General features: G+C 42.4%; 1 protein-coding gene and 1 pseudogene across 13 annotated transcripts in view; one reads left to right on the top strand and one right to left on the bottom strand.

The window, feature by feature from the left end:
* TENM3 (teneurin transmembrane protein 3) overlaps window positions 1–26,855 on the top strand; it is a 682,045-nt gene that overhangs the window by 576,758 nt on the left and 78,432 nt on the right. For all 13 annotated transcript variants that reach the window (XM_071213974.1, XM_058305014.2, XM_058304951.2 and 10 more), the window contains 2 exons: window positions 15,709–15,925; window positions 16,929–17,048. In XM_071213974.1, coding sequence (XP_071070075.1) covers window positions 15,709–15,925; window positions 16,929–17,048 — 337 coding nt within the window. The remainder of the gene's footprint in view (window positions 1–15,708; window positions 15,926–16,928; window positions 17,049–26,855) is intronic.
* Window positions 1,189–12,802, bottom strand: LOC139436662 (threonylcarbamoyl-AMP synthase pseudogene; annotated as a pseudogene).

Here is a 26,855-nt window from a genome sequence, read left to right as displayed (position 1 = left end):
TGTTGTTGTTGTTGTTGCATCATCTTGCTGCATCAGCTTTCCATGTATGCGGCACCAGTCCTGGGCAGGCTGCACTTTTTTTGCATGGGACAGCTCTCCTTGCGGGGCACACTGCTTGCATGTGGGGCACCCTTACGCAGGGTACACCCCTGTGTGGCACGGCACTCCTTGGCACACAGCAGCATTACGTGTGGGCCAGCTCACCACATGGTCAGGAGGCCCTGGGTACCAACCCCTGGACCTCCCATATGGTAGGTGGATGCTGTATCAGTTGAGCCACATCTGTTTCCTTAGTTTTAATATTAAGAGAAACTGTAGTCCCATAACTATTCCATATGGCTAACAGATTTCCATTTTTTTTAGAAGGAATCTTCTGTTCATTATTTCCACCTTCCCCACCCCCACCCCCCAAATTATAGCCTTCTCACTGTAGAACAAGGAAACCAATACCAAACCTCTGACATGTTTTTCCTGCCCAAGATTTATAAGGCAGCCCTCTAATTCTTCCTATATACTTATTTTTCCATTTACAAAGACATTTAATAGCAGCATTGTTTTATATGAAATAAAAACCGAGTTCAAATGCCCAACAATAATTATGTTTAACATATGGTATACATGAGTAAAGATAAAAGGTTCCTGAGTAAATAGTGTATTTAAATAAAGGAGTTACAGGTACAGTTAACAATAACTTATTTTATAAATCAATAAGAAAAGCCACTGGCTGAAGAGAATGGTAGAGATTTATTTTCCAATATTCTTTGACTTTGCTCTCCCCTCACTCTGGCCCCTGCCAGCTGAGCACACTTCCCACCATTGACAAAATGATGATGCTCTCCACCAGGCCATTACAGCTCACCCCAGCCCCACTAGTTCAGAGGACGCAGTTGGCCTGCGGGTCTGTGATCGTTCTCCTAACCTAATTCCAGCTGCAGTAGTCCAGTCCCATGCCTCTTGTCACTTGAGGCTTTGAAGTAACAATGGCACCTTTAGCTCATTTGGACCTTAAATGCCACCCACCAGGAAGGAGGCTCTCAATAGATTCTAAATCTGTTGTTTAAATCAGTACTCAATTTTTTTAAAAAAGGAAAAAATGATCTGGACAAGGCCTTAGGAATGTTCTTAACCTATCCATTCAGCTTTTCACTAAAATAGGAAATTACAGATAATAAATATAAGCTTCCCATGTTAGGCTAAACCAGCAGCTTCTGGGGACGTGCTGTCCAAAAGGGTCACATTTTGGGGTGTAGCCCCAATGGCCCCTGCGAACGAGGCCTTGCCAGCCACCAGCCAGTAGACACACGTGTCCAGCACCAGTCCTTGGGTGCCTCCTTCCTCCTGAGCTTCACGGGCAGCATCCATCTGAGGGGAGTAGCCGTACTTTTGTTGGAGGATGGCTGTAGAACTTTCCAGGGCACAGCACAGCCTGGACGAATGATGCCACGTTTTCCAGGCACAGAGAAGTCAACCACAGTGAGCCAAGGTGATACTGAGGGATCTGCCTATATCTAAGTGGCCCTCTATCCGTGACCTGGGACAGTTGAGGCCAGAGGTCCTGGAACTCCTTGACATTCAGAGAACTGGCCTGGGAGCTGAGGTTGGCACTGTGAGAGCAAGAGGTCCCTCAGACACCTGGGCCAAGTCCTGCATGAAGTCACGGTCAGGAATGCGGATCCTACAAGAGGAGTGAAGGGGTTCAGGTCCTTGTCGAGCTCCTCGGAACGTTTCATCACCAGGGTGACTGGTCCTGGCAAGAGGTCTTTCAAGAGCTCCTTGGGGACCCTCACAAGGCAGTACCTGTAGACGTCGGCCACACAGCCCAGGCCCAGCCAGCAGCTTGGCTCTGCTGCAGCCCTTGAGGCAGTAGACAGCACCCAGCGCCCTCAAGCAGCTTGCTGAGCAGGCCAGGCTGTACAGTGTGTCGGTGGAGACTGCTCCTGTGGCACTGGCGGGCAGCTCAGCCACGTGGCCCGCATGGTCAGCTCCCTGGGAGCCCCAACAGCTGGAGCCCGGGCGCCACCAGAGCAGGGCTCGGAAGGCCGAGGAGACAGCCGCTCTGGGAGGATCCCAGCGGCCCCTCACTCAGTCCTACGCTGGCTGCAACGGTGGATCTCCCCTATATACGTTTAAAAACATCATTCCCTAATCTAGCCACCCAATAAGAATCTCATTCAGCCCGGAAATTCCATAGTGGCTTCTTGTCTTTAAATACCATTCATATTGTAGTCCTACTATGCAAGCATCAAAATTTAACAGCTTAAAACCACAACCTCTAGGATGGTGTCTTGGTTTGTCAGAGCCACTATAATAAATATCACAGACTAGTTGGCTTAAACAACAGGAACTTGCGGTCTCTCAGTTTGGAGGCTAGCTGTCCAAAATCAAGATTTTGGCAGGTCATGCTTTCTCAGAACTCTGTGGCGTTCTCGTGACTTGCCAGCAATGCAGAACTCCATCTCTGCCTCTCACATGGTGACCTGTCTCCTCATTTTCAGTCTTTCTACTGTCTCCAAACTTTCTCGGCCTGTTAGGACTCCAGACGTATTGGATTAAGGCCCACCCTAATCCAGTTTGGCCTCACTGCAATAGGATCTTCAAAGACCTACGGGACCAGAGGTTAGGATTTGAACATGTCTTTGTGGGAGACATGATTCGCTCTATTATATATAGTAAAACAAAAAAGGAAATAACCCTCTTACATTGCTAGTGGAAATGTAAAATGGTGCCCCTCACGGTGGGAAAGTTTTACAGCTGCTCAAAAACTTAAACAGAATTACCATATGGCCCAGCAATTCCACTCTTTGGTGTATACCCAAAAGATTTGAAAACAGGGATATTTTGTAATATTTATGTAATATAAGGATCTTTAAAAAAATAAAAATAAAATATGTATGTAAAAAAAATAGAGGGAAGCAGCTGTGGCTCAATGAGATGAGCTCCCGTCTACCATATGGGAGGCCCTCAGTTGATGTCCCGGGAAGGCAAGCTTGCCCGCAAGCTGCAGAGCACCACCCAGCCTGCAGACGCCGGGAGAACTGACTCAGCAAGGTGACACAACAAAAAGAAGGGAGACAAGCAAGAATGCAGAAGAGCCCGCAGCGAATGGATACAGAGAGCAGACAGCAAGCAAGCCGCAAAGGGGAGGGGAAGTAAAAATAAATAAATACAGACACAGAAGAGAACGTACAGCGAATGGACACAGAGAGCAGACAGCATGCAAGAAAGCCACAAGTGGGGAGGATTAAAAAAAATAGAAAACAGGGATGCAAACAGTTATTTCTACACTAATGTTCACTGCAGGATTACTCAAAGTATGCAAAAGGTGTCCACGTCCAAGTGTCCATCAACAGACAAATGAGTAAACAAATGTGGTATATACATTTAATGGAATAGCATCCAACCATTAAAAAAATGAAGTTCTGATACATGCTACAACATAAGTGAACCTTGAAAACATTATGCTAAGTGAAAGAAGCTAGACACAAAAGGACAAATATATGAAATAGCTAGAATAAGCACAATCAGAGGCAAAAAGCAAATTAAAAGTTACCATGGGGTGATGGAAAGGGGGAATGAGGAGCTATTGTTAAATGAATGCAGAGTTTTTATTTGGGATGACAAAAAGCTTTGGAAATAGTAGTGATGGCTGTACAACATTGCAAATGTAATCAATACCACTGAATTTCACGCACTTAAAAATTATCATACCAAAAAAATGCAATAACTTGCCAGAGAAGTTCTATCTTTCCAGAATTGAGATACTTACCAATACAATACTTATCAATACCTCCAGCAGTTGTTACTGTGTTCCTGTCCTTCTTTTCATTAGGGAGACCTAGTCAAGGCTCCCTTGATATCTTGCTTCTCTGACTGGACTTCAGTGGATAGGGGCCCCATGGGTACCTGAGGCATGGAGCTCATGCCCTGCACTGAGATTGGATGGTAGAAGGAATAAGGATGACCTTAAAAGTCTCATGATAACATTTGTGCCAGAATGGTGGAATGCTGACATAAAACTCCTGCCAGGAATAGTACATCTTACTTGTAAGTAAAAGAGTCATTCATTTTTTGTCCTTTGAGATTATTATTTTGTAGAGATGTAATATCTTTAGGAGGATTTTCCTAAAAATGGCTTTTTTTTTTTTTTTTTACAAAAAACATTTTTTGGAGGCTGATGACAGTGCAGAATCTGAGAGCAAACTCAACTGAGGATATTCAGAAATTAGAAAGTAATCCAAAAAAAAGCAACAGAAATAAAATAACTCAAGTGAAAGGTTCAAACTGCAAAAAATATATATAAGAATATTACAGGGATTAAAAGAGCAGAGGAATGGATGAAATTTTAATGTACATATCAGAATGAGGGTGATGAATGGGAGATGGTCCAAGTTTAGAGATTAACAAATGAAAATAAGGAAATGTTCTGAAAATAGATGAAAAATAAAATATCTGGCAGGAGGATGAGACTCTTGAGTTTTCGAAAAACATTAAAAAAACAAAAATGCATTTAAAAAAGAGAGTAATGGCATTGGGAAGAAAAGGTGTTGTAAGAGATCATAAGTACTTCCAAAGGAGTACAGATATTATCAGAACATGGAGTGGTGCTCAGAATCTCAAAGCATTAAAATATACTACCTTTTTTACTACATTCAAATGTACAGTTCAGTATTGTTAATTATGTTCACAATTTTAGGTTGTATATATGTCACTAGAATAAAAATTTTTTTTTAAATCCACAAAGCAGTGAACCCTAAGGTTAACAATGGACTACGGTTACTAGTACAATTATAAAAATGGTCTTTCAATGTACAGCACTTTTGACAAATGTACAGCACTTGTGCAAGGTGTTAATAATAGGGTGGTATATGGGAACCTCTATTTTATGCATGTTTTCTGTAAACCCACAACTTCTCTAATTTAAAAAATAATCAGTTGGAGGAAAACAATGCATACTACTCTTGGAGATAGTGATTTGGGAGAAAATTACTACTAGCTGCTTGGAGGACTCAGTTGGATCCTGCTTTGGGAGAATCTGTTCAGGTTACTCTGAACACTTTTGCTATCCACAAAATTTTCAGAGTATAGTAAATGCCATTCTGGGAAAGAGAAATCCAACTAGTGCTTTAGAAACAAAGGACCCTGGCACCTTCCTCATGGTACACAGAGAACACAGGGTTTAATGATGAACTGTCACTTTGAGCTTTGGAATGTAGAAATGGGTGTTGAAGTTCTATTGTACCTGTTTAGGAATGGGCGTCCTTAAGACACATGTATCTCCAAGTTAAGAACCCTTGCATTATTATCATTATTATTATTCACAGCAGCAGTACCAATAGTAGGACAGATATTCCTTTCTCATTGTCAAAAGAGTTAACCACTATAAACACCTTGGTGTGAATATTTCTAATCCACTTTCAATGCATTTATATGCACATTTATATAAATAATGGCATATATGTTTTATATTTAAATTGGGTTATACTCTAAGTACTGTTGTACATTTGATTCTTCTAAAGAGTGGTATATTTTAGAAATCTTTTCATGCAATATATGTATCATTCCTTTTAATAGAAACTTGATTGTATTATTTTTTGCTACATTGATGATAATTTAGTTTCTAATTTTTTCCATTGTATACAGACAAATCTGTATGACTTTGCATCTGTGTATACATTTGCAGACATTCTGTTTGTATCTGCAATTAAATTTCTGTGTAAGTTTATCAGTATTTCCTAGGATAGGTTTTTAGAAGTGGAATTGCTGGGTCAAAAGGTATTTCAATTTTAAATTTTTACAGCTGCTGCCAAATGGCCTTTCAGGTAGGTTTCACCATTGTACATCTTTTCACATGAGTGTTTATTTCTGCTTTGATTATAGTCTGGACATAATCATCGTACATAAAATTGTTCAGTGAAGTGAAAAAAGAGAATTTTGACTCATGAGTAAAAGTGACCCCATTTTTTTTTTAATTTGCTTCTTCCTAATACATTGAACATTTTTATGTATGTTTCTTGACCATTTCTACTTCTTTTGCTAATTGCTTCATTATTTCCTTTGCCCATTTTTTTCTATTGAGTAGTTCTATTTTTCCTGTTTAACTTGATTGTTTTTTAATTGTTTATTGAACATAACATAATTATTTTACAGTGTAGAATTCAGTGGCATTTAATACATTCACTGTGTTGTATAACCATTGCCTATGTAGTTGTAAAATATTTTCATTACCCCAAAAGGTAACCATGTACCAATAAGCCTTCTGTCACCAAACCCTTTTCCCCTGGCCCCTGGCAACCTCTAATCTGCTTCCTTTATCTACAGAATTCCTGTGTCTACTTCATATCAGCTCAATCAGGTTTCTTTCATTAGCGTAACGTTTTCAAGTATAGCCACACTGAATCAAGTATCAGTATTTTATGGCTTCCCCTGGCTTAATATTCCATTGTGTTATATATGCCACCTTTGGTTTACCCATTGATCCATTGGTGGACAGTGGGGTTTGTTTCCAGAAACCTTCGAGCTACTGTGAATACTGCTGCCATGAACATCATGTACAAGTAGTTGTTTTAATATCTGTTTTCAATTTGTTGTGATATTTACCCTAAGAGTGGATTTTTTTGAGTCCCATAATAATTCTAAATTTGTTAAGAAACCAACTAAATTGTTTACTTACCAGCAAGGTATAAGGGTTCCAGTTTCTCCAAATCATTCTCAGTACTTTTCCTTTAAAAAATATATATTTTTCATCTCTTTGTCTTAGAAACATATTGTTCTTTTTAAACAGTTTTATTGAGATATAAATTATATATCATAAATCTATCTTTTAAAATGTAAAGTGTACAATTGTATGATTTTTACTATAGTCGCACATATCTTCAACCATCACTAGTCTAATTTAGTACATTTTCTTTTTTTTCCTATTCTTTTAAATTGAAGTGCATCATTCATATATGAACATACATAAACGATAAGTATATATATATATCTGTAAGTTGTGAACTTACAAAATAAACATGCATAACATCATACAGGGATGCCATACATCATCCCACCACCATCACCTTGCATTGTTGTGAAACATTTGTTACAGACTATGCAGGAGCATCGTCAAAATATTACTACTAGGGAAGCGGACTTGGCCCAATGGATAGGGCATCTGCCTACCACATGGGAGGTCCGCAGTTCAAACCCCGGGCCTCCTTGACCTGTGTGGAACTGGCCCATGCGTAGTGTTGATGCATGCAAGGTGTGCCGTGCCACACGGGTGTCCCCTGCATAGGGGAGCCCCATGTGCAAGGAGTGCACCCTGTAAGGAGAGCCGCCCAGCGCGAAAGAAAGTGCAGCCTGCCCAAGAATGGCGCCGCACACACAGAGAGCTGACACAACAAGATGACACAACAAAAAGAAACACAGATTCCTGGTGCTGCTGATAAGGATAGAGGCGGTCACAGAAGAACACACAGTGAATGGACACAGAGCGCAGACAAGGCGGGGGAGGAGCGGGGGGAGAGAAATAAATCTTTATATATATATTACTACTAACTATAGTTCATATCTTACATTTGGTGTATTTTTCCCCAAACCCACCCTATTTTTTTTTTAAATATATCTTTATTATAGAGGTTGTGAACTTGAAAAAACAATCGTGCTCATGTGTAGAATTCCCATACAGTACGCCTTCACCTTTTCCTCATGAAGAAACCCTGGATGAAGCTAACATATATTAGAATGGCTAAAATCACAGTCACTAACAATATCAAGTGCTGGAGAAGATTGGGAGCAACAGGAACTCTCATTCATTTTTGGTGGGAAAGAAAAACACTGCAAGTACTTTGGAAGAATGTTTGGCAGTTTTCTACAAAGCCAAACATAGATTTACTGTATTGTCCAACAACGGTGCTCCTAGATGTTTTTACACAAATGAGCTAAAAATTTGTCAACAGAAGTCTGTACATAAATGTTCACGGCAGCATTGTTAATTGTCAAAAATTGGAAGCACCTGGGTCCCACGATCTACTCAAAGGTTCTTAACTCGAGTGATCTAATCAAAAGACCCCTTAACTGAATCTAATCAAAAGGTCCCATCTTTTTACAGGTTTACAGGCATAGGAATGGGTTCACTTTAAAAACATTTTCTGGAGTCACAGAAGACTCAAACCAGCAAAACACTCCTACTTTCTGTATTTTTAGATTTCCCTATTCTCAACATACATATGAATGGAATCATGTAATATGTCTTCTGTGAATGGTTTCTTTAACTTATAATGTTTTCAAAGGCCATCCATACTGTAGCATAAATAATCCAAGGTATGACTATATGACATTTTATTTATCTGTTCATCAGTTGATGGACATTTGGTGTTACAGCTTTACAGAAAAATGCAGAAAATAGTGTTCCTATATACCTGCTCCCATTATTAACATTTTGCATTAGTGTGGTAGCTTTCTTAAAATTTATAAGTCCATTATTTTAATTGTACAGGTAACTATAGTCTCTAACTTAGATGAAGGTATACTGTGTTGTACAGTCCTATTATTGTTCTTTTTGTTAAATTTTTTTCTAGTACCAGGTGTCCTTAACATGGGGTCCATGAACTTGAATTGAAATTCAAAAAAACATCATTCTTGTGGGGACATGTTGATACAGGCATGGTACATTTAGTAAATAATACACAATATAGCATGGACTTAGTAAGGGGTCTGTGATTTTCACCTGACTGGCAAAGGGGTTCGTGGAACAAACAAGGTTAAGAACCCCTATTCTAGTAACATATATACCATCTATTATTTCCCCTACTAACTGCATTTAGATATATAATTCAGTGGCATTAATTACATTTACAATGTTAGCTACCATCACCACCATCTATTACCAAAGCTTTTCCATCATCTCAAATAGACTTTTAGGAGATCTTTATATATATATTACTTATTAAATCTTTGTTAGGTGTGTTGCAGGTGTTTTTTCCCAGGTTTTCTTACCTTTTAACTTGGCTAATGGTGTCTTTTGTCATGCAGAAGTGGTCAATTTTATGAGATTTACCTTTTCATTCATGAATTCTGAGTTTTGTGTTTTCTTAAGTACGTTCTTTCTCCATACAAGATAATATGAATTATTTCATATTTCTTTTACACCTTTTATAATTTATACCTCATAATTCTTTATAGATTCCTTAATATCCAGTTAACTGAGAGCATTTGTTCAGTACCTGTTAAGAGTCAAAAGAAACAGAAATTTAAGAATTAGTATACTGTCTCAGAGTAAAAGAGATGAGTACTAAAAGAAAACCAGAGTAACTCTAGTGTGTTTCCTTTTTCTTGGCATGTCCAGAACTTTCATTTATATTGTACAAACACTCTGCCTGCCTTCCTAGCATCATTATCTTGGTAACATCTAATCTTTCTGTCTCTGCAGATTTGCTATTTCTAGTCATCTCTTATAAGCGCTATCATAAAATATTTGTCCATATGTGCCTTGCTTATTTCACTGAATGTAATGTTTTCAAGTTTCTTTGATGTTGCAGCATGTCTCATAACTTCACCTAATGTGCTTCTAAGATATAACTTGCACACATTTACATCTCACAATTTCTAGGAACTTACTCATTCTTTCCTTCATTCTGCAAACATACCAAATGCTCTCTTTGCACCAAGCAATCTACTAGATGCTAGGGATACAACAGTGAACTAGATTTGCCCTCAAGAAGCTTAAACAGACAACTGTCACATTAAGAGAATAGTACATTTTGCTAATAGGAGTAATTAAACTCTTAACTTCTCTGGATTGTTTGAACATTTGAGCTGATTCCAGAAGGATAAGTAGGAAATGGAAGGGGAAGAGAGGAGAGGCAGGCAGCAATCTCCAGGCAGAGGAAACATGTAAGCCATGTTGAGGAGTTCTAACTTTATTCAGAAGGCACTGGGGACCAAGCAAAATAAGTACTTTAGCTAGAGAAGTAAAACAACCAAATTTGATTTCTATAAAGATTATTCTGGCTGAAGTATAAAAAATGGATATTTGAGAACAAGGCTGGAACCAGGAAGAACAAGCTACTGTTGAAATCTTTCTAAGAGATGACTATGATGGCCTGGAAGGTAGTTATAGTGAAATGGGAAAGAACAATTCAAGAGATATTTTGCAGGAAGAAAAGAAAAACTTTGAATTGATTGAATGCAGAGAAAGTGGAAGGGAGAAAGAGGAGTTAAAGATGGCGTTCAGCTTTCTACTTTGAGAAACTAAGCGGGTGGATGGTGGTACCATTCACTAAAATAAATATAGGAGAAGTAACAAGTTAGGGGGAGAAAATCATATATTGTGTTTTGGTTGTATTAAGTTTGGCATGCCTGCTGAGAATCCAAATGAAAACATCTAGAAGGCAGTTTATGGGTTTTGAATTCAGGAGAATGATCAGCCTGGAGTCGTAAGCTGAATATGGAGACTGAAGTCACCATGAGAGTGCTGAAGTAGACACACCAAGAATATGCAATAAAGCAAACATGATCCTAGTTCACTAATGAGCAAACAAGGCTCATGTGTATTTCAGAATGGTGACAGAAAAGAGGAACGAAAGGTACATCTCCGTATGTTTTTGAGGTTCTGACATCCCCAATAAAATAGTGCAACAGAAATTCCATCTCTAACTCTGATTTACCATGCAATTTGGGGGCCTTCCAGATATGGTAGGGGTTGGACATTAATTATCTTTAGAATAAAAAGAAAATTCTTTAAAGGAGGTTGATGACTTGTTATCCAGTTAGTCAAGGTTTTGAAGAACAAATAAAAATATCCACAGGTGCATGAAAGAAGGAAGTGAAGATTCTGACAAACAGAGCAAAGCCGGCAGAGAAAGGGTGGCCTAAGATAAAAGGCTAGGAGTCAGAAATTTTAATGATCTGGCAAATTGTACATCATTTAAATTTGCCCAAAATATATCAAGGTATAACATATATATATACCTATAGAGGAGGAGTCTACACACTATGACCTGGGAGAACCAAAACCTGTTTTTATAAATAAAGTTTAATTGAAACACAGTCACACCCATTCACTTACATGCTGTGTATAGCTGCCTTTGTATTACAACAGAAAAATGGAATAGTTGTAACAGAGACTGTGTGGCCCAAATAGCCTAAAATATTTACTGTGTGGCCCTTTACAGAAAGTTTGCCAGCACTATTGTAGACCAACACACATGCCTAAAGAAGAGTAGGAGCATGTTTTAAAATGTAGTCAGAACACCCGGGGATGAGCCTCCCTGGCAACGAGGGACCACTATCAACTACCAACTGATGATGCAACTGGAAAATGACCTTATACGGAAGGTTCAATGCGGATCAGCAGAATATCCATGTCTACATAAAATACCATGACTTTAAAATGCTGTTTGACCTAAAGTAAGGGGGAAATGGAAAGGAGAAATGAGTTTATATGGCTACGAGTTTCTAAAAAAGAGTCTGGAGGCTGGCAGAAGGTTTGCCCTCATGCACAACTGAGCAGAGTCAGAGAGACAGATAAAGCAGATACAACCCCCAGATATTGGTTCCTTTGAGGGCTAAAGAGACCCATGGGAGTTATGGTCATGGCCGATGGGGTTAACTACCAGGGCAGATGGCCCCTCTTTGGAAATGGTGTTTATGTGTGATGAATCTGGACTCAGATGGGATCTCCCTTCATAAGACTTTCATGCTAATGTGCTGGAGGTGCAGTTAATGTTGGGGTTTAAGATATATTTAGGGGATTTGAATCTCTGGACTGACAATGTGATAGCCAGATCCTGAGCCTCAACAGACTCCAGCACCTACAATCTGATTTATTGGACTTACCACACTCAGCTAAGATGGAGTTGAAGAAGGACAACCACCACACCATGGAGCCTAGAGTGATTACAACTGAAAATGGGAGGATTGCATCCAGCATCCAGGTGGAATCTGACCCTCCTCTTGACATAGAGGTGCAATGGACACAACCAATCCAATGTCCACATAGAAGAGGTGGCATAGGATTGGGAAAAGTGGACATAATGGACAAAGGGTATGGGGAAAGGCAGGAAGAGATGAGAGGTGGAGGCGTCTTTGGGACATGGAGCTGCCCTGGATGGTGCTTCAGAGGTAATCACTGGACATTGTAAATCCTCACAGGGCCCACTTGATGGAATAGAGGAGAGTATGGGCCATGATGTGAACCAATGTATATGAGGTGCAGAGGTGCCCAAAGATGTACTTACCAAATCCAATGGATGTGTCATGATGATGGGAACGAGTGTTGTTGGGGGGGGGGAGAGGGGGGGTGGGGGGGTGGGGTTGAATGGGACCTCACATATATATTTTTAATGTAATATTATTACAAAGTCAATAAAAAATAAAAAAATTTTTAAAAAAAATGTAGTCAGAAAAGATAACTAGAGAAGCAATATTAAGGACTTAAGTGGAGGTGTAAACTACTTATCCAGTTTACAACAAAGTACTGCTTTATTGGAAAACCTAAACTGAAAAAAGGAAGGCTTTTAAAGTGATCATTGAGGTAGTTATTCAGTGGGTTTTGAACATTTCTGATTTTCTTTAGATTTTTTATGAGTAATGCTATTATATACAGTTGCTAAGTCAATATAAATTTAAGCCACCTTAATATTCCTGAGACTAAAATGGACCCTTGATTTTGAGAAGCTATTCCACGAAGACAATTTTACTACACTATACATTTGAGCAAGTGGGTAATCAACTTTGTTGTACTGGATAGCCCTAGCTATATAAATACAAAGAATGAAAAATGTTTACTCACGTTATAGGCAGCCAGATTCATAACCATCCGTCACCTGCTTAGGCAAGTTACTGATAAACTTTGCAGAAAAAATAACAAACAGTATATCGCTGCATCTTGGCTGTTGAAAATGAGAATCTTTCTCTGATTGATGTTAGTAAAGAGGCTTGTAAAAATGCATTTCCAACTGATTAGTTTAGAAAGTGTCAATCTCATACAGCTTTATGACCTGCAGACTTACATACCAGATGTACATTTGCTTTTTATAAACTAACAAAGATGAATCAATTTTGAATTTCAGCATTCTTCTTTGGCAACTGTGTCATATATTACCTAAAGGAAGGCACTGTTAGAGTAGGAGATAGGAGGAGGAAAAGGTGGTGAGGGGTATCTAATCCTTAATTTACCAGATTAATGGAGATGAAATATAATATTCAGTAATACTTAACCCTATTCAGTAGTTTATGTTTATGTTAAATGAATGTAAGGGGGAAACCTGCCAGAAAATCAAATATTTTTGTTAAATTGCTCTCACCTATTCCAAATCCATGGAGTAAAAATTTTAAAATGAAATTTACTACAGAATGCCTGTTAAAGGTTCTCAACATATAATCAGGAATTGCTTCTGAAAGGTATTTTTTTTTATTGTCTTTTAGAATCCAGATGATCTTGGTACAGTCGGTTAAAAGTCTATTTTAGAAATCTAATTACTGTGCTTCCATTTCTTTGAGAGATATATAAAAGAAATACATTAATATTATTATTATATATCCTCATGGAAAAATCAGATTATAACAGAGTTTCATCTCTTTCTTCCATTAGAAATACCGAGAAATATTTAAACATTTTTCATTTTCATGGCCTTTTGTCTAGGAAAGTAATATTTTGGTCAATTCATATAAACTTTCAAAGCTCAGTTTCATTTGATATTCTAAAAATATGACTTTAAAAATTTGTCAAAGGAATAAACATACAGTTTCAAATAATTAACAGCCCACTGTTTCAAAAATATAACAGATACCTAAGTGAAAGTATAAAACTATCATAAGAAAAAATATTTAATAAGAGCTGCTTATCAGAAATTCTGGTCTATATTTTTTGAAATTGTGAAACAAAATTAAATTTTTAGTCTAATTTAGAGTTCCTCATCATAAATTAAATTCAGGTATTCACTTATCTCTTTTTCAACTACAAGGAGAACAGAGAGGAGATTTTTAGTTACTGTTTCTGGATAAGCTAAGTCTCTTTCATTTGTAAATAACAGAAAATCCAACCCAAACAGGCAGAGGGGAATTCCTTGGCTTCTGTACCGGAAAAGCCCAGGAGGTCAGATGGTGTTAATTTATTGCAGAAATCCTGAAGATGTCATCATGACATCTCTCCAGCCCTTGGCTCTGCTTCCTCTGGGATGACTTCATTCCCAGGCAGGTCCTCGTGCAGCAGAAGGGCTGCAGCACCCCACCCTTGCAGACTTACAGCTCTAAGCCGGTAGGAGGCTATAGAAACGGATCTCTTTTCAGACCCTTCCGGAGATTTACACGTTAGGTCACATGTACATTTCTGAACCAAGCATGAGGGACAACTGGGAAGGGCTGGATACCCAAATGAAAATTTAGAGCTGTTGCCCAAAGAAAGGAAAATGAGTATTAGAAAGGAAACCAAAAATGTTCACTGGATCCTTCTTCAGTTAGGCAAAATGATTTAGGGGCACTGACCCCAGGCCTCTCGTCTCTTGTTTCTCAGGTTTGTTTCTCACCTTACCTGTGTGGTTACTGACCTACTTTCTAGACTGAGCGATTTAATTCTGTTTAGACTATTTTCTTTTCTGTCGGTATGCTTTCAGCTAACGTAGAGGCTTGCTTACATTCTATTTAAGAGTGGCCTGAAGCAAAAAAAAAACAGGCTAGTGTAGTTTTCAAAACCATGAATACAAGTAAAACATAGAATTACTTATTTTAAGCTGAGCTTACCGTAACAGTGTCACACCAAGACCTGATGGTTAGGTTTGTAGATATTAAAACTATTTTGTCAGTTTTCCAAAAAAGTGACTGAAGTCTTCAGAAACAATGTTTTTATTAACCTACACTGAGAAATGTAATTACCAAGCAGAACAAAATCTTGCATCAACTGGTCAGTGAATAATGACCTTAAAGGATAATGATATCAAACCGTCATAGCCTAACATACTCACCTCATAATAGGTGGGTTTATATGTTTCAAACAAAATACTTAACATGAGCAATTGAATATCGTTTCCTTTTGATGTTTCTGGAGAAGACACAGATTCTTTCCATCCATTACTCCTTTTATGTCACAAACACTGTAGCTCACGTTTTCATGATGGATTTCTTATTTCCAATATTCCCACTTACCACATTCTTAATTAATACTTCCATTTTAGGGGAAGCATTCTGGAGGCTCAAGCACCTATTGAAAATTTGGGAAATGCCTTAATTTTACCTGAAGCACATTTTATAGATCCTTCCTTAGGAGATCTATTTCCTTAAAAGGTGACTGGCTAATCTCACCCATTTTATGTTGTTTTGTATTTGCTTATTTTCATAGACTGTCATTTTCTGATCCTTTCCCAAATTTTAAAGCTTACCCTGTGTAGGTCTCTTTCCCTTTACCATGCACACTTAATCTGTGTTAACTCTCTAAAAAATGGAAGGCTTGAATGATTATACTTATAAGTAATCAGTAATTTTCTTTAAATTTATTACTCAGAATCAGTGTATGATTCTTTACAAACATTTCCAATCCAAATATTTAGTCTCCATGAAAGCAGCTTGCAAGTATTGTATTTAAATCTTATCGAGTTTCGAAAGTATTGTTTAGAAATCACTGGTAGGAAGGAAAATCACTGAGGTAAACCAAACAAAACAAAAACAACAGAATTCTACATTCCAGCCTAAAAAGGAGACTCCTCTTTTGGTTTCCGTTTCTCTCCACAGATGGACTCATCGACTGCATGGACCCTGACTGCTGCTTACAGAGCTCCTGCCAGAATCAGCCCTACTGCCGAGGACTGCCCGATCCCCAGGACATCATCAGCCAGAGCTTACAGTCACCATCTCAGCAGGCTGCCAAACCCTTCTATGAGCGGATCAGTTTCCTTATAGGCTCCGACAGCACCCATGTCATACCTGGGGAAAGTCCTTTCAATAAGAGGTTAGTCTGTCTGTCCCTGATACAGATTTTTGTTAGTATTACCAACAGTTACATGCACTTCGGGTAAAATGCTGATGACTGTGAATTTGAGGAATGTGCTTTTTTTTTTATAAGTAGTTTTAACTCTTTAAGCAAAATTTTCACCAAACTTTGCATTTCAAACATTTTTGATACATTTCACATCCTTTGTCAATTTCAGCACCTGAGGCATAAAAGGACATTTCATTAAGGGGTCAATAAATCTTCATTTAACTAGTTGATTTGTTAGCACAGTTGGAAACGTTTCAAAAAAGCAATGAAAAGACCCCAAAAGGCAAAACAGAAGTGCACTTTTTTTTTAGTGCACTAAATAATATAAATTATGAATTAATGTAATGGAACTGCTAACGGCATGGCAGTAAGATTGCATAAGCTGTTTGACTGGTGCTTTACAGAGCAGTAATGACTTGAAAATAAACCAGTAAGTGAAAGCAGGTGTCTTGTGTCTCACTGAGCAAAAGAAGATGATTTACACTAGAACTCCTGGGTCGGAAGTAATTTAACAGCATTAATGCAGTTAGGCCCAGCAGTTGATTAAAAGTTGTTGTACAAATGTTCCTTATTGCCCCCTTAAATCTTATACTTCTTGGTCCCTACAGATTTACAGATTGCCTTGGAATTAATTGGAAATTATACTTTTCTTTATGTGAGCACTAGATAGATGACTTATGCAAAGAAGCACAGTTTATAATTTTAAAAATTAATCTCTAATTATTGGTCTTGAGAACTCTCAAAAAAACAGATTACAATGAATTAAACCCAGAGTAAACTTGAGACATTTAAAGAATGTAGATCACACTGAGTTAAAACAGACATTATCTTGGGAGTATTTCAGGTCTGATTTTGTGACTAACAATTGATTACATATGATAGTGTTATTTTATCCCGAGGCTGAATTATCTATAAATCATGATAAAGTTGGCCTGCGAAGACAAATGTTCATTCTAATTCTTCTTTTCCTCAGCCTTGCATCCGTCATAAGAGGCCAAGTTTTAACTGCTGATGGAACTCCACTTATTGGAGTAAATGTCTCATTTTTCCATTACCCAGAATATGGATATACTATAACCCGCCAGGATGGAATGTAAGTTAGTACCATCACTATCTCTGTGTGAAGTCCTTTAAGTAAAAAAACTAGACATTCTTGCATCACTCAGAATGTTTCCTTGTCCCTTTTAATAAAGAATTGTAACAAATTTTAGACTCTAAAAGTTTGTGGCAGTACCTGTGGCAGAGATTTAAACTACTGATATACTGTACTTCTTTAAGTTTTTTAATTTCATTTTCTAAGGCACCTTATGAGTATTGTGGTTTTGTAGAATGTTGTTTTCCTTTGAAGATGTTGAAACATTTAAGGATAACATTTCCTAATGTCTATAATTTTAAGTTCTGATGGTTCCACAAAAAAAGTAGATAAATCAATCAAAAGATAAAGTAAATTTGGTAAAATGTTACCAAATTGGAGAACCAGCAAGATGGTGGCAGAGTAAGGAGCTCCTAGAGTCAGCTCCTGCTACAGGGCAGTTAGCAAATACCCAGAGCTCTCTGGAGCTAGCTGAAGCACCTGTGTGGGGGCTTCAGGAGACCAGAAAACCATCCTGCCACATCCTTGAAGGAATGGAAGAAGGAATGCAGAGAAGACTCATAAGTAGAGGCTCCATGCTCCGGAGGCTGGTGCCCATCTCCACTGAAGGCACAAGCCGCTTCAGGAGCTGTTTCGTGGCTGGAATTGAAAGCTCCACTTCCCAGAAAAGGGGGAGGAAGAGATGGTTGGGCACCAACTTCAACTACTGAGGAGTAAAGTATAATCCTGAAAACAGCTAAAGTTTGAGCCTGTCCAAGTGAGAATGAGGCTGGAGCCACCACCTTAACTCCATGCCTGGCACGAGGGGAAGCGGGGCAGACTGAACATCCAGTGCTGCTGGGGACTGGCTTCTTCCCATCCAGATCACATTGCAGCTCCAGCCTAGGCCCCAGTGCCACCTGCAGCAGGGAGGAAGCTGCGGGGACCTGCGCCAGCCCCTCCAGGAAATTACTGGCCAAGCTGCGGAGGCCGGTGATTTATCCTACTCTGGCAGTATGAGCCACCCCAAGAGCTATTCTGTGGCTAGAATTAAAAGCTCCATTTCCCAGAAACAGGGGAGGAGAAGACAGTTGGCTGCTGCTTTCAGCTGATTTGTAGACTTGGCTGGCTAAGATATAACCCTGGGAACCAAGCCAGAAAGAGGCTGGTGGCCCCCATTCTGACTCTGCCCCCAGCCTGAGGGGAAGCTGGACTGAGTGACACTGTCAGTGTCAGCAGGAACCAGTTTCTTTCACACAGATCAGCCCGCAGCCCTAGACAAGGCTTCATATTCAGCCCCACCTCTGGCAGAGAGGGAGGCTGAGGAGCCCTGCACCAGCCTATCCAGGTACCTGCAAGTAACTTTGGCTGACATAGACTGAAAATCAGAAGTCTACCAGGGCAACCGTGGTCATCTTGGACCTGCACTGCCTAGACTGCTGCCCACACCTGCAGCAACATCCCTGCCCCAGGCAGGGGAGAAAGGGATGTGAAGCTTCACCAGTCTCTCTGGGCAGCTACAGTCTAGGCCTGCGCTTGGATTATTCCACACAGCTGTGGCTCTGTCCCTACCCTTGGGAAAGGAAAAAGTTGGGAGAAACTTCATTGGTCCCTGGCGTGATGAGGGCAGCTTGAGCCTCCACAGCGTACAGCACCAACTACATGCTTGGCTCCTACTGCACAACCAGCAAGGGAGAAAGGATAGGAAGCCCTAAACTAAAGAGAAAAACTGCACCCAGAAAAAATACTCTAGTAAGCCAGATGCAAAGACACCAACAAAATATTATATCCACACCAAGAAACAGGAAGCTATGGCCCAGTTACAGGAATAAGATAAGCCTCCAGATGACATAAAGGAGTTGAGACAACTAATCACAGATGTTCAAACAAATCTCCTTAATAAATTCAATGAGATAGCTAAAGAAGTTAAGGATATTAAGAAGACACTGGATGAGCACAAAGAAGAATTTGAAAGTATGCATAGAAAAATAGCAGATCTTATGGGAAGGTGCGATAAATGAAATTTAAAAAGCATTGGAATAATATAATAGCAGATTTGAGGAGACAGAAGAAAGGATTTGTGAGCTTGAAGAAATGGCCTCTGAAAGTGAACATACAAAAGAAGTGGTGAAAAAAGAATGGAAAAAATTGAACAAGGTCTCAAGGAACTAAATGACAGCAAAAGGCATACAAACGTGTATGTCATGGGTGTCCCAGAAGGAGAAGAGAAGGGAAAGGGGCAGAAGGAATATTTAAAGAAATAGTGGTAGAAAATTTCCCAACCCTATTGAAGAACATAGATATCCCCATCCAAGTAGCACAGCACACTCCCATCTGAAAAAAAATCCAAATAGACCAACTCCAAGACACATACTCATCAGAATGTCAAATGCCAAAGACAAAGTGAGAATTCTGAGAGGAGCAAGAGAAAAGCAATGCATAACATATAAGGAATATCCAATAAGATTAAATGCTGATTTCTCACCAGAAACCATGGAGGCAAGAGGACAGTTGTCTGATATATTTAAGATGCTACAAGAGAAAAGCTTACAGCCAAGAATCTTACATCTAGGAAGACTGTCTTTCAAAAATGAGGGCAAAATTAGAATATTCACTGTGGGCTGCTATTCTAAGTTAGCAACCCACGAGGACCGGGCGGGCTTCCACGGCTCGGCGGTGAGCCCCTAGGCCAGCGCGTAGGCCTAGGTTCTCCAGGTGTGGGGGACGCGCGGTAAAAACCACGGAGACAGCCTGTGAGAGTGAGCTAGTCCACTTTATTGCGGAAATACACTTGATTATATAAGGTCGGGTCAAGGGAGGGGTAGGAACGGGGGCGGATTAACTACGGGGCGGTAGTGGATAGGTGGAGCTGTGCAGGCAGCTATGAGGTAGGCGGTGAAGGATAGCAACGGCTGGAAAAGGGAGATAACAAAGGCTAGGAGGAGGGGTGAAGGGAGGCAGCAACAATTGCTCCTTTTGTTTTATAAAAAAAAGGGCGTGAGAGAGTAGGGGGATGGGCTGTGGAGGGTGAGAGAAAAAGGGGGTAGAATTGACTGGCGATGGGCAAATGACATATCATTTGGCCAGAATGTATGCATAGCCCTTAGGGTCGGTGCGTGCCGGTGCTAGACGAAATATCTAACATGATGTTGCGCACGCTTTTTTGGGGTGGATAGCGCTGTGGCTGGCTTAACCGCGAAGGACTCTCAGACGTATAGCAATAAAGGGGGGCGGAGGGTGCACCCAAGCCCTTTACGCCGAGGGAAACAAACCCGTGCCGGTGGCTAAGGTCAGGGAGTTTCACAGCAAGCAGCTTCACAGGCGGGAAGTACGGTGGGAAGGGGGGCGAGGACAAGGGCGAGATTGAGGAGCGAGATCAGAGGTAGCAAGACGGTGGTAATGGATTTGAACAAACGAGGAAAATACACTGTCAGCGTGATCTTTGGCAAGGCGGATGATTCGTCGAATGGCCCAAGGACCAACGGTGAGACCTAGGATGATGAGCAGAACTGGGGTTATTAGCGGGAGGAGATAGGGGAGGAGGGGCTGCAGGAAGCCCCAGGAACCAGCAGTTTGGGCTCGTTCAAGTCGGCGTTGGTTGAGACCTTTTTCAAGTTCTTTTAAGCTGGAGTCTACTAAACCGGTATAGTTGGCATAGACACAGCATTCTTCTCCCAGAGCTGCACATAGGCCACCTTCTTTGAGGAGGAGGTGGTCCAGGCCTCGGCGGTTTTGCAGGACAACTTCTGAAAGGGAATTGAGGGAGTCTTTAAGATATTTGACTGCATCTCGGAGGTAGATGATATCAGAGTCTACTGCTTGTCTGAGGTTTGGAGGGCGGAGGCTTGTGTGGCTAGGGCTGCAACACCAGTGGCAGCTCCAGCTGTAGCTAGGAGGGAAGTGACAGTGAGTACAGCAGTAATAGGTTCGCGTTTGTGGAGGTAAATAGCTTCTTGAGTGTGGTCAAAGGCTTCAAAGAAATGTAGAGGAGTGTGATAGATGACTCGAGGCGTGAGGAGGATGAGAACACACGTTTCTTTGGTCTTGTTAAGTGTGGCAACAGATAAGCATGGGGTAAGTCCGGTGGAAGAGCAGAGCCATTGGGTGGTGTTTAGGGGAACTAAGTATTTGGCAGAGATGTTTGGGGAGGTATAGTTGGTACAGGCAGTAAGGCTAGGAGTGTGGGAAGAACGGGGGTGAATGCATAAACCTTTGGAAGAGATGTGCGTAAAAGTGAGTGGGACATGAGTAGATTGATTCCAATTGCAGGAAGAGGGGGAATCGTCGGTGGAGGAAGTAAAGAGTGGTGAAGGGATAGCAAGTGGATCATAGAGGGGGAGGCTGGGGGAAAGACACAACCAGCAAGAGCGAGTGAGGTTGGGGTGGGAGGCGTTGAGAGAGGAATAGGAGGCGTTTAGGAGTTTGAAGTAGGGACTAGAGGGGATGAGAGGATGTGGTTGTATACCTGAAGTGGGGGGGGAAGTGGGGCTTGTAGAAGGGACGACGGCGGCCGAGGTGGAAGAGATTTTGAGGGGGGTAGATGAGGACGGAAGAAGGTGAACAGTGGGTGAGGGAGGAGGGTTAAGGAGGTGGTTGGGACCAATAGCAGAGGGTGGGGCGGAGACAACACGCTTTTGGATTTCAAACAAAGCGCCACGATCATAGTTGCTCATATACAACCGGAGTCCATAGGGGCGAGCGGCCAGCCATGTATCGTCGTTTGGGTTTTTTACTGTCAGCCAAATGAAGTCCCAACGGGAATTGTTGGCTACTTGGAGAGAGAGATACGGGTCTCTGTTGGGGGCGCCGGACCATCCATGGGCCATGGTCACACATCCCCAAGAGGGGCAGTAGAAGTGTGATGGGTCATGACAACCTCGAGCACTAGCAGGACAGATGTAAAAACCAGACACAGGGTTGAATTGAGGGCCAAGGAGACGGTTGTTTCGAGAAAGCAGGCATGCTGTATTCCCGCCTCGACAGGATGAGGAGGAGTGGTGGCCTACTTTCGCTTTTCTGATGTTGCTTACTTGGCATTCGGGACGGAAGGAAATTCCAGCAAGAGGGCAGACGTGTGTGAGAAAGGAGGGAGCGACACTAGTAACATTATACGCGAGAATGCGTTTTTCCGGGAATGTCTGCAAGGTCCAGTTGAATGGCTGATGGGATGAGGAGCTTTGGGCAGAGGAGGCTAGAGACAACATGAGAATGAGGAGATGGATGAGGTAGGGAAGGGTAGGGGAACAGGAGGCGGGGGTGTGAACAGAGCGGGCCTGTCGGAGGAGCTGGAGAACTTGGCGCTCTATGGGGTCATCATCTTCAAGGGAAAGACGGCTTAAGCAGCGGGCAAGGAAGCATTGTCGACGTCGTTCGCGGCGAGAAGGAGCTGGTGTGGTTCTCACGGACGGTGGTGTTGGAGAGGTAGGCTCGAGTGAATTTGCTTGGGGGCGCATGGTGGTCATGGGAGGAGGGCGACGAGGGAGGTGAAAACGCCAATTAGAAGTAGAAAGGCAACAGCAAGGAGAAAGCGTTGGCGGAGGTTCCAATCTGCTGGGGCTGTAGCCGCGAGACAGACAGCTGAAAAGATTGTTAAAAAAATGAAGACTATAAAAAAGAAGTATAAAAGTGGGTGAGGGTGCGAGGGGAGTGGGAAGAGCATCTGCACTGAGAGTTCTTCTCTGATAAGTTGTAAGGCACGTTTCGGTGGAGGTCAGGCACTTGTCAGCAGCAGGTTGTAGAGGCGGCAATAAGGCTCTTCTTGTAAATTGTGCAGAGTCGAGTCTTTTGGGGAATCTGTAAAGACAAAGAAGGGAGAAGAGAGCCCTCATAGGGGAGGGACAATCAGCGGAAAGAAACTCGGAGAGAGTACTTATTTAAATATAAACATTTCAGGGAGGGGCTGGTTGGTGTTGAATTTGAGCGAATGGGGCGACATCTGGGCCTCCGCAGTCAATGTTGTCTCTTACAGAGGGCATAGTGTGTTCATCATTCGGTGGAACTTTGGGGTCGGTGGCAGGCCGGATGTAGCGCCCAGGAACCCAGAGCGGTTGTGGCTCAGAGTCTGGGAAGACACAAGCAAAACCTCTCCCCTGTGCTAGCAAGGGAGCTGGATCTTGCCAAAGGTTTGTGGCAGGGTCTTTCCAATGAACAAGGGGAACTTGCGAAGGTTGCCACATGGGTCCCCAATGTTTATGGGTTGGGGAGAGTCCTTTGTCATCGAAGGTCAGGAGATTGTGATGGATAAGGCAGGCAGTAATGACGTCGGCAGGGGCCTTGTGGGGAGAGGAAGCTTTTTCCTTTTGAATGAGTAGCTTGAGCTGCTGGTGAGTACGCTCAATAATTCCTTGCCCTTGCGGGTTGTAGGGGATGCCGAAATGATGTGTGATGTGGTAGATCTGCACAAAGCTGGCAAAGGTGGCACTGCGATAGGCTGGTCCATTGTCGGTTTTGAGATCCCAGGGAATTCCCATGAATAGAATGGCTTGCCGAAGCGCTTTGATGCAATGTTTGGCACTCTCTCCTGTGAGGGGCACGGCATAGCATAGGTGCGAGAAGGTATCAACTGCAACATGAAGATATTTAAGGCGCCCAAAAGCACTAACATGGGTGACGTCTAGCTGCCAGCGGGAGTTAGGCCGCAGGCCGCGGGGATTAGCTCCGCGGGGCTGCAAGGGTCCAAGGGGTAGCAAAGGTGCGCATGTTCGGCAGGAACGCACAAGATGTTTGCATGTTTCGATGGGGAGGTCTGGAAAGAGCCTCTGGATAGATCGCGCAGAGAAGTGGAATTGAGAGTGTAAAAGTTTGGCTTGGTTGACGAAGTCTCCTAGTCTTGTTTTGTCAATGGAATCTTCTCGAATGGCAGCTGGGTATACATGGCGGCCGGACGCTAAGGCGTCAGCAAGGGCATTTCCTTGAGTCAGTGGTCCTGGCAGGCCAGAGTGACTTCTGATATGAGCGATGAACCAGGGTTGTTGCCTTTCTTCAAGCAGTCGCTGTACAAAGGCGAGTGCTTGGTCTATAGATGAGTCGCTGGGTAGAAAGGTAGCAAGTGGGAGGCTGCGACATACCTGTAAGGTGTACAAGCTGTCTGTAAAGATGTTGAGAGGCTGGTCTGGGTAAAGATTGAGGACTGCAGCGACAGCTAAGAGTTCACCCACTTGAACAGAAAGGTGATTGGCAAACATCAACTGTCGTGGCTCAAGCTTTCCTGGCACATATATGACAGCAGCGAAGGCCTTTTTTGAGGCATCAGTGAAAGCAGTGATGGCAAAGGGAATTGGCTTTCTTGCGGGCAGCGGACGGAACGGGTTGAAAAATGCTAATTGAGATACACCTTGCAGCAGTGGATGATGAGGATAGTGGTTGTCGAAGGAGCCACGAAAGAACTCTATCAGGCTCTGCATTTGAGCATTATTCATGATAAGGGAAGTAACTTCTTTTGCATCAAAGGGCCAAACAATGGTGTGTGGCGGGATGCCGTACGTTTGTATGGAGAGAAGTACTAAGTCAGTGGCTAATGTGATCCAAGCCCTTGTAAATGGGCAGATTTTTGGGAGTTTACTTTTTGACGTGTGTAGAAAGAGAAGAGGACCATCTTGCCATAGGAGACCCGTTGGGGTGACTGGTGTTGGCAAAACTAAGGCAAAGATTGGGAGATCGGGAGAGAATCGCTCTAGGTGGCATTGCTGGAGTGCAGCATTTACTTGTTGGATGGCTTCTTTGGCAGCTGGGGTGATGGTGATGGGGCGAACGACTGCAGCGGATGGACTGCACTTAGTCTGCAGGAGCTCGAAAAGGGGTTGCATTTGCGCTGTTGTGATGGGGAGTGCTGATCGAAGCCAATTGATTTGTCCTCAAAGCCGTTGGAGCTCAGTCAGCGTCATGTGATCAGAAACATGGATTTGCGGGCTGGTGGGCCGAATATATTGATGAAAATGAAAGCCTAAGAACTGGAAAGGTGGCTGGGGGTTGACCTTGTCAGGTTGCACTATTAATCCAAGACTTGAGAGGTTCGTCATAACTGCAGAAAGTAAATCATTGAGAAGTGTGTTAGAACTTGCTGCTAAAAGAAGGTCATCCATATAGTGGATGATGTATGTGTGCTCTGGATGGAACTTAGAGCGTAGCGGCTCAATGGCATGATTGACATAGAGCTGACATATAGTTGGACTGTTCCGCATGCCTTGTGGTAGTACTCGCCATTGGAATCGGAGTGCTGCTCCTTGATTGTTGGTACGCGGGACTGTAAACGCAAATCGTGGACAGTCTCGCGGGTGAAGAGGAATGGAGAAAAAGCAATCTTTGATGTCAATAGTGGCTGCATAAAAATGCTGGGGGACTGCAGTGGGATGCGGGCAACCAGGCTGAGGTGACCCCATTGGCTTAATATGCTTGTTAATTTCTCGAAGGTCGTGGAGGAGGCGAAACTTACTTGTGTTCTTTTTGTTGATGACAAAAACTGGCGAGTTATAGGGACTGGTAGACGGCTCAATGTGCCCTGCCTGTAGTTGCTCTTCAACGAGGGCAGAGAGAGCTTGTAGTTTGTGAGTTGGCAAGGGCCACTGCTTGACCCAGATGGGCTCCTCTGTGTCCCATTCCAGAGGGATAGGGTCAGGTCTTGAAACAGGAGCAGTGGCCCCTATAAGGGGGGGGCGGCGCAGCTAAGAAGGCTTCTGTAGTGATTCGAGCTTTTAGCTGGCTGAGTACATCTCTTCCCCACAGGATGGTTTGGACTGAGGAGAGGACGAGTGGACGAATTTGGCCTTCGTGACCCTCTCGGTCGCTCCAATGCAGAGGCTGAGATGTTTTCCAAGAAGTAGCAGCTCCCATGGCGCCAATGACTTGAGGGCCAGTTTCGAGGGGCCAGTGATTAAAAGCGGCGATTTCGAAGGGAATACAAGAGATTTCGGCACCCGAGTCTAAGAGTCCGTCAAGCCATTGTCCCTCTATTTTAAGTTCTAGTGAAGGTTTTTGGTGACGTTTGATAGGCATGGTCCACATTAGGGTTTTGGAGCTTTGTGGAGGGCCTCTTGGGGGAGGGGCTGAGGCCTGCCCCGCTGGAAGTTTAAAGGCTGAGAAAAACGTTGCGCTGAGCGGCAGTCGCGGGCCCAGTGATACCCTTTACCACAGCGCGGGCATGGCGTGGGGGGGCCTCTTGGTCTGTGCAGTGCTACGGCAGGGCAGGGAGCTGCTGGTTGAGGGCACTCGCGAACAAAATGACCGGGCTGACCGCATCGAAAGCAGGCAGAAGTGGAGGCAGATGAGACAGCCATGGCGGAAGCGAAGGCAGCAGTAAGTGCTTTAGTCTGTGGGTCAATATCTCGACAAGCTAGGACCCATTCGTGCATCGGCTTGTCGCGGATAGGAAGGATGACAGCTCGGAAGGGTGCGAGGCACCCATCGAGAATGAGTTCTTTTGCTAACGCAAACTGAGCATCTTCGTTAGTAATTTTACGTTGGCATGCTTCGATAACGCGGGCGACAAATGCCGGAAAGGTTTCTTGCGAGTCTTGAAGCATTTGCGCGAACTTGGTGGATTGTTTGGTGGAAATTAAAGAGAATGACCGCTGAACGAGAACTTTCACTCGGAGCCAAAACCCTGGGTCTATGTTCACATAGGAACGAGGGTCAGCATAGTTGTTAACCCCTGTGTAGGCATCAGCTGGATCTTGGACACCTGCTCGAACATTTTCCACTACTTGTTGATCAACAGCTACTTGATAGTGAGCGCGCCATTCAAGGAACTGGCCTGGCTGAAGGATGGAACGAGCTAGAGAAATCCAATCATAGGGAAGAACAAGCTGAACCCCCAACTCTTCTATTAGTTGT

This window comes from Dasypus novemcinctus, chromosome 1, assembly GCF_030445035.2.
Source record: "Dasypus novemcinctus isolate mDasNov1 chromosome 1, mDasNov1.1.hap2, whole genome shotgun sequence".
Taxonomy (NCBI): Eukaryota; Metazoa; Chordata; class Mammalia; order Cingulata; family Dasypodidae; genus Dasypus; species Dasypus novemcinctus.
Note: the sequence above shows the minus strand (reverse complement) of the source record. Positions and strands in the feature narration are given on the sequence as shown.